Source organism: Podarcis erhardii (assembly GCF_964252035.2).
Source record: "Podarcis erhardii genome assembly, chromosome: 15".
Taxonomy (NCBI): domain Eukaryota; kingdom Metazoa; phylum Chordata; class Lepidosauria; order Squamata; family Lacertidae; genus Podarcis; species Podarcis erhardii.
The window spans coordinates 34,921,230-34,928,967 of record NC_138505.1 but is presented as its reverse complement, the minus strand read 5'-3'; the positions used below and the strand labels follow the sequence as shown (position 1 = coordinate 34,928,967).

Genomic DNA, 7,738 nt, shown 5'->3' with positions numbered 1-7,738 from the left:
CCAGGATAAAATCAGAATTATAAAGCCCCAAAGTACATAATCAAAATAAAAACAACCCAATAACACACACACACATTTTAAAAAGGGCATACCATTCCAGCTTAGAAAACATGTTTGCAACATTACTGTCTAGGCCCCCCAAAAATCTGATAAAAAAACAGTGTGTAAAAAATGCACGTGTTGAAGAGCCGCTTTCTCTCTTCGGCTCCGGGCGGATCCTGGGCTCTTTACGCGCGCCTTGGCTGGGGCGCTTCGCTGCGCATTGCGCTTGCATCTAACGGAGCCTCGTGCGGCTTCCTCGCGAGGAAGGAAATAAAAGCAACATAAGGATACACAGTGCCAGGACTGGCGGTCGCTGCTGTCGCTGATCCGGAGCGGAGGCGGAGCCGGGCGGAGTCTCTTCCAGCCCCGGGGGCGGAGGAGGAGGATCGGCTCTGGAAGGCGGCGCCTGGCCGGGTTTCCTTCCGCGCACGTGGGCGCCTGGGCCCCGGAGGAGAGCAGAGAGCCATGGCGGGCCGTGGGACCGGAGGGAAAGGCGCCGCCGCCGCCGCCGAAGCCGCGCTGGCGGCCTGCCTGGAAGCGGTGCTGGGCAGCCGGAGCAGCGCCAACCGCGTCTTCGAGATCCTGGAGCTGCTGCAGGTGAGCGAGGCGCACGGGCGCCGCCGGGGGAACCGGACGCTCCGGCACCTCTTTCTTTTTGGGGGGGTGGGGGGGGTGGGGGGAAATCCCAGGAGCCGCCCGACCCGAAGCAAAGAGGATGGAGAGGAGGAGCCATGCTCAGGAAGGGCAGTTGCCTCTGGCCACGAGTGGACGCCGGTCTCTCTCTCTTTTTTATGAATATTTATTGGCATTTTCAAAAACCACACAAAAACAAAAATAGACCCAAAAATAACAAAAATCCAAAAATCCAAAACTTAAAAAACAATTAAAAACACATAAAATTTCAGTTACTTAGTTTCATTTAACTTGTTTCTCAGACCTCCTCACACCCCCCCTTCTTGTATTCCAATTTAAATTATTAGCTCAGCAAATCCTTATTGCTTATTTCTCAACTTTAACTTAATCATTTATTTTAGCATGTTGTTATTTTACTTTTCCTCTTCTTCCATTTCCTCAATTTATTTTTGCAAACCTTATTTTCATTTAATTTAAACCATTTTGAAAACCACTTTTAACTTATCCAAACTTAAACATCAATACTTATACATCGTTACTCATTCTTAAACATTTTTCCTAAAGTCAACCAAAATTTCCCTTCCACGACTTTCCCAATTTCCATACAGATAGCAGAACAAAATAAAAACAGAGCAAGTTATAATTATATACCCTTTGGATTCCCAGACTCCACCGGTCTCAATGCTTCCCATGCTTGGGTAGATGGATACTGGATAGATGGATACTGGGTTTAACTCAAAGGAGAAGCCCCACCAAGTTCGCACGTGCTTACTTCCTGGGAAGTGTGGTTCACATTGCAGCCTTGGGCAGGTGATATTCTCTCTCTCTCTCTCTCTCTCTCACACACACACACACACACACGCAGGCAGGCAGGCACACATACAGTCCAAGCCAGCACCTCCCATAGTTCACCAGTGCCAGATTTATGTATAAGCTAAACAAGGGACGCGGGTGGTGCTGTGGGTTAAACCACAGAGCCTAGGACTTGCTGATCAGAGGGTCGGTGGTTCGAATCCCTGTGACGGGGTGAGCTCCCATTGCTCGGTCCCAGCTCCTGCCAACCTAGCAGTTCGAAAGTACGTCAAAGTGTATGTAGATAAATAGGTACTGCTCCGGTGGGAAGGTAAACGGCGTTTCCGTGCAGTGGCGTAGTGTGGGGGGTGCAGGGGGGCCGGCCGCACCGGGCGCAACATCTGGGGGGGGGGGCGCGCTCGCACTCGCAGGGGGCGCAAATTACTTGCCTTGCCCCGGGTGCTGACAACCCACGCTACGCCACTGTTTCCGTGCGCTGCTCTGGTTCGCCAGAAGCGGCTCAGTCGTGCTGGCCACATGACCCGGAAGCTGTACGCCGGCTCCCTCGGCCAATAAAGCGAGATGAGCGCTGCAACCCCAGAGTCGGTCACGACTGGACCTAATGGTCAGGGGTCCCTTTACCTTTACCTTTAAACAAGCTATAGCTTAGGGCCCCACTTTCTTGGCTTCCGTTTCCCACACTTTCCAAGCATGTAATGTTAACACAGACATGTGATGTAACAATCACTCATCTAGCAACAGGAGAGAATGAAAATACTGACAAACCCTTCATTATTCCATTATTGCATTCATCAAAACTTATTTACACTGTTGAATTTTTCTTAATGCTGCCAGTGTTTTCAGCTGTACAGTGTTGCCTCGCAAGACGAAAAGAATCCGTTCCGCGATTCTCTTCGTCTAGCGGTTTTTTCGTCTTGCGAAGCAAGCCCATTGACGGCTTAGCGGATTAGCGCTATTAGCGGCTTAGCGGCTTTTAGCGGCTTATCAGCTTAGCGGATAAGCAGATAAGCGGTTTAGCGGCTTAGAAAGCAAGCCCATAGGGAAATTTGTTTTGTGAAGCGCCTCCAAAACAGAAAACCCTTTCGTCTAGCGGGTTTTTCGTCTTGCAAGGCATTCGTCTTGCGGGGCACCACTGTACACAGTTATTTCCCATATATTCAATAAACGTTTTCCAATCTTCTCTAAACGTATGTTCTTCTTGTGTTGTTGTTCTATATGTTAAGTCTGCAAGCTGAGCATATTCTTCTTTGGTTGGGACCTTGCTCATTTTCCATTTTTCCTCCTTCCCATTCCCATACAGGATGAGCAGAAGGAGATTGTCTTGTGTGCCATCCGGACCTGCAGCCGCCTCTTTGGGGCTTTGCTTGAACGGGGAGAGCTCTTTGTTGGGAACCTGCCTCTGGAAGAGCCATCTCTGCAAGGTGAGGATGAATATCTGGGCAGGAAATGGGTCTAGGGGGGAAATTGTGATGGGCACCACTGGCATTTATTTATTTATTTATTGCCTGCCTGCCATTCACCCTAAGGTCCTAGGAGAGCCAGTGTGGTGTAGTGGTTAAGAGCGGTAGACTCGTAATCTGGGGAACCGGGTTCGCGTCTCTGCTCCTCCACATGCAGCTGCTGGGTGACCTTGGGCCAGTCACACTTCTGTGAAGTCTCTCAGCCCCACTCACCTCACAGAGTGCTTGTTGTGGGGGAGGAAGGGAAAGGAGAATGTTAGCCGCTTTGGGACTCCTTCGGGTAGTGATAAAGCGGGTAGTGATAAAGCGGGATATCAAATCCATACTCTTCTTCTCTTCTTCCTAGGGCTAGGTCACAACATTAAAATATAACATTCAAACCAGTTTAAAACAACTCTGTGGTTGATCCACAACCAGCTGAAGACCAGTGACTCCTTCTATTTCTGATATACAGGTGTGGGTGCCAATACAGTGGTACCTTTGTTCTCAAACTTAATCCATTCCGGAAGTCTGTTCCAAAACCAAAGCATTCCAAAACCAAGGTGCGCTTTCCCATAGAAAGCAATGCAAAGCGGATTAATCATCCCAGACTTTTAAAAACAACCCCTAAAACAGCAATTTAACATGAATTTTACTATCTAACGAGACCATAAAATGAAAGCAATAAACAATGTACTGCAGTGGTTCCACACAGTCACCAAAAAAAGAGCTGCAAAAAGAAAAACGCAAAATAAATAGCAAAAACAGACAGACCTCAGTGTAACATTCAAAACGGAAGCGTAACACTCAAACTGGAGCACATTCGGCTTCTAAAAAAAGTTCGCAAACCGGAACACTTACTTCTGGGTTTCCAGTGTTTGGGTTCAAAAGTTATTTGAGTACCAAGGCGTTTGAGAACCAAGGTATCACTGTACTTATGCAGTCAACACAGCTCTATCTGAAATGGATATTGAATAACAGTATCCATGAGTTTTTAAAAAAACATGTATAATTAAAGGACTCTCAGACTTATCCAATGTACAGTAAAACAGGCGGAGCACTCTTTCCATGGGAGAAACACTCAGGAATTGTTCAGCAAAATAAAAAACCCAAACAAATTCCTAACAAGAGAGGTCATACATAGAATAGGGTTGTTGAACTTGAAAATCCTGACAAAAATCTGTTTGCTCATTTGTTTTTTTCTTTCTTGACTATAACTTGAACTTGGTTGACCGATAAACACTTGATTGACAAAAACCCCGTTCATCATTTCCATCTGCCTTCTCTCTTTTCTCACTTCCCGCTGGGCCCATTTTCTCATCTCGCCCCCTCCAGAGAGTTACAGTGCAGAAGACAAGTACAAAATTTGGATGAGGCATCGATACAACAGTTGCGTACATTGCTTGGGGGAACTGATGGGCCACGAGTCTTTCCAAGTCCAGGTGAGTTTTGCTGGGGTGATTAGTTTGGCTACATGATTCTACTGTCAGGGAGAAAGGCATTGTATAAATAAATATATAGGCAGCCCCCCATTTACGCAAGTTTATAGCTTTGTAAACAAGCATTTTGGTTTCCCTGCGAATGTCCTGGTCCTCAAACACTCTGCACTTCAATCGGGAGAAAGCTGCACTTGCAGAGCTCAGGCAATGCTGGATTTCAGCATCAATGTTGGCCCTTGTGGAAAGATAACTGCTAAGAGGAAGGTATGCTTGGCAAATCCACACCATGATCGACTCCTGCCTGGAAACCAATGTCCCCACTGTGGAAGGACGTGTGGATCCACAATTGGCCTCCACAGTCACTTATGGACTCATTGTTAAAACCGTGTTTATGGAAGACAATCTTACTCGGCTACGAGTGATCGCCAAAGAAGAAGAAGAAGACGCAAGTTTAATATGTGCACAACCTTCTATATGCTCATGGTTCTGAACCTGGAAGAGACTCGGAAATGTCATAAAGGCATCACTGGAAAGGGTGGAGTGGGGTGTTTGGAGGCTTTTTCAATGGGTTTCAATTATACGCGATTTCACTGGTGCGTGCGGTGCCTTGGAACATAGCTCCTGCATGAACGGGGGGCTGCCTGTAATAAAAATTAAAATAAAATAATAATAATAATTTATTTATACCCCGCCCATCTGGCTGGGTTTCCCTAGCCACTCTGGGCGGCTTCCAACCGAATATTGAAAACAATACAGTGTCAAGAATGCTTGGGGAGGAGGCCGGGCAGTCTTAAGGCCCTCACGACTTAAGACTGTGGCTGCATTCGCACATGCATTGCATCAGTTTGATTGATTATAAGGCTAGCTCTTCAGTCCTGTTTCCTAATGTTATCTTTCCCTCTCCCCCTGTTTATTTTAAGGAATCTGCCCTCTGCACCCTGATGAAATTTGTTGAATTGGAAGCCAAGCACCCTCTGGTCAAGAACGAGTGGCGGTTTAACTTCCCGCGAGAACTTTTAAAAGTAAGTTGCACTTTTGATACCATCGACCATGACATCCTTCTGGATTGTCCAGGGGAGCTGGGCGCTCTGTTATACAGTGGTTCTGCTCCTTCCTCCTGGGCCGTGTTCAGAAAGTGGTGTTGGGGGATGAGTGTTCAGACCCCTGAGCTCTCACTTGTGGGGTACTTCAGGGCTCTGTCCTCTCCCCCATGCTTTTTAACATCTACATGAAGCCCCTGGGAGAGATCATCAGGGGGTTTGGGCTGGGTGTTCATCAGTATGCGGATGATACCCAGCTCTACCTCTCTTTTAAATCAGAACCACTGAAGGTGGTGAATGTCCTGTGAGGGTGTTTGGAGGGTGGATGGTGGTTCACAGATTGAAGTTGAATCCAGACAAGACTGTTTTGGGGGGGATGGGGTGGGCGGGTGTGGAGGACTCCCTGGTCATGACTGAGGTAACTGTGCCCCTGAAGGACCAGGTGCGCAGCCTGGGAGTCATTTTGGACTCACAGCTCACTTTTTGCCATCATTTATTCCCTCTTCGTCTCTGAAGATTTGTTTATGGTCCAATTTGGGATTAACATAAAGTACTCCCCCCCCCTTTTTCTTCTTCTTCAAACATATGAATTCCTGTCCTAATCCTTTACTTAACAATAGTCTTCTGTGTTGTCTCTTTATACAGGTTCCTTGGTAGCAAATAACAGCTAGTTTTTGTCTCGCCAAAATATGTGTAATCCTAATTCGTCAGTTTTTATTGTTCAAACCATTAGCATTCCGAGAGAGCAATTTTAAATCCATCATTGATTCTTTTTATATAGCTTAAAGTCATTTAAAAAATTTGTAATGACCTTATTTACTATCTTCTTCCTCCCACTATTCCACCTGCTTATCTCCTAGTTCCTTTTCATATTTCCTCCAAAATGCTTCTGCTTTTATTGGCTGTACACATCTTTGCTTTATACGTAAAAGAAAGTCCTTCTGGATATTCCCTTCTCACAGATCATCCTTTGTCCTCTATTGGCCTGTTTTAGGGTTCTTCCCTCTTGGGGTATTTTGTTCCCTTAACCATCCTTTTATCACCCTCTTTTTTGAGGGTGCTTAAGGATTGGCACTAGGGACGCGGGTGGCGCTGTGGGTTAAACCACAGGGCCTAGGACTTGCCTGGTCAGTGGTTTGAATCCCAGCGACGGGGTGAGCTCCCGTTGCTCAGTCCCTGCTCCTGCCAACCTAGCAGTTCGAAAGCACGTCAAGTAGATAAATAGGTACCGCTCCAGCGGGAAGGTAAACAGTGTTTCCGTGTGCTGCTCTGGTTCACCAGAAGCGGCTTAGTCATGCTGGCCACATGACCCGGAAGCTGTACGCCGGCTCCCTCAGCCAATAAAGCGAGATGAGCGCCACAACTCCAGAGTCGGCCATGACTGGACCTAATGGGCAGGGGTCCCTTTACCTTTACCTAAGGATTGGCACTAAGAAAACTAGTTTGTTGTTTGTGTATCACAAGCCAGCTCACATGTGGCTCTCCAGATGTTACAGAACCCCTAACACCCGTAAGTTCTGACCATTATCCCTGCTGCCTGGGAATGATGGGAGCTGGACTCCATCAACATTGTTGGACAGCCACGCGTATTGTGGCATAAGTAAAGGTCCATTTGGGTCAGCATTTTTTATCCAGCTAACCAAATGGCCTGGGAGGTATGCAAGCATGTAGGAAGACCTTGCTTTGCTTGGTTGCTTGTTTTCATAGTACATGGCATTCAGAGATACACTGTCTCTGAAAATGGAGGTTCTATTTGAGCAAGAAACTGCATCTCAGTGAAATGGGGGGAGTGTTGAGTGAAAAGGGATGGGTAGTATGGTGGTTTAGCTGATCTTGCCTGCTGATCTCCTGGCTTCCTTTCCTTGCGTTTTTCTTTTTTAAAAAACATTTTTTAAAAACTATTTTTTGCTAGGTGGTTGTGGACGGCTTAATTCCGGTGGAAGCTAATTCTTCGCTCTTGATTTCTCGCTTCCAAGAATACTTGGAACGTGACGATGTCCGGTTCTTTGTGATGAAGTCAGTGACTGAAAACGTGGGTGGCGTCATGCAGAAGACCAAAAAGGTACTGGAAAATGTCAGCCGGCTGCAACAAAGAGGCTGAGCCCAGGGTGGAGCCTTGTAAATGACAAGGCATGTCTATATAGATGAACAGGTGGTGCTTATCGGATAAGGGTCAGTCTCCAAAGTCTGCTATCTCCAGAAGCAGAGAAGAATATAATACTAATACTAATACTAATACTAATACTAATACTAATACTACTAATAATAATTAATTATTTATACCCCGCCCATCTGGCTGGGTCTCCCCAGCCACCCTGGGCAGCTTCCAACA

The 7,738-nt window shown here is 46.6% G+C and overlaps 1 protein-coding gene across 1 annotated transcript in view; it reads left to right on the top strand.

The window, feature by feature from the left end:
- Positions 1–453: 453 nt before the first annotated feature.
- Positions 454–7,738, top strand: part of NOC4L (nucleolar complex associated 4 homolog) — a 37,621-nt gene continuing 30,336 nt past the window's right edge. The window contains exons 1-5 of the mRNA XM_081842697.1: positions 454–639; positions 2,789–2,909; positions 4,263–4,369; positions 5,287–5,388; positions 7,319–7,468. Coding sequence (XP_081698823.1) covers positions 508–639; positions 2,789–2,909; positions 4,263–4,369; positions 5,287–5,388; positions 7,319–7,468 — 612 coding nt within the window. The 5' untranslated portion in view covers positions 454–507. The remainder of the gene's footprint in view (positions 640–2,788; positions 2,910–4,262; positions 4,370–5,286; positions 5,389–7,318; positions 7,469–7,738) is intronic.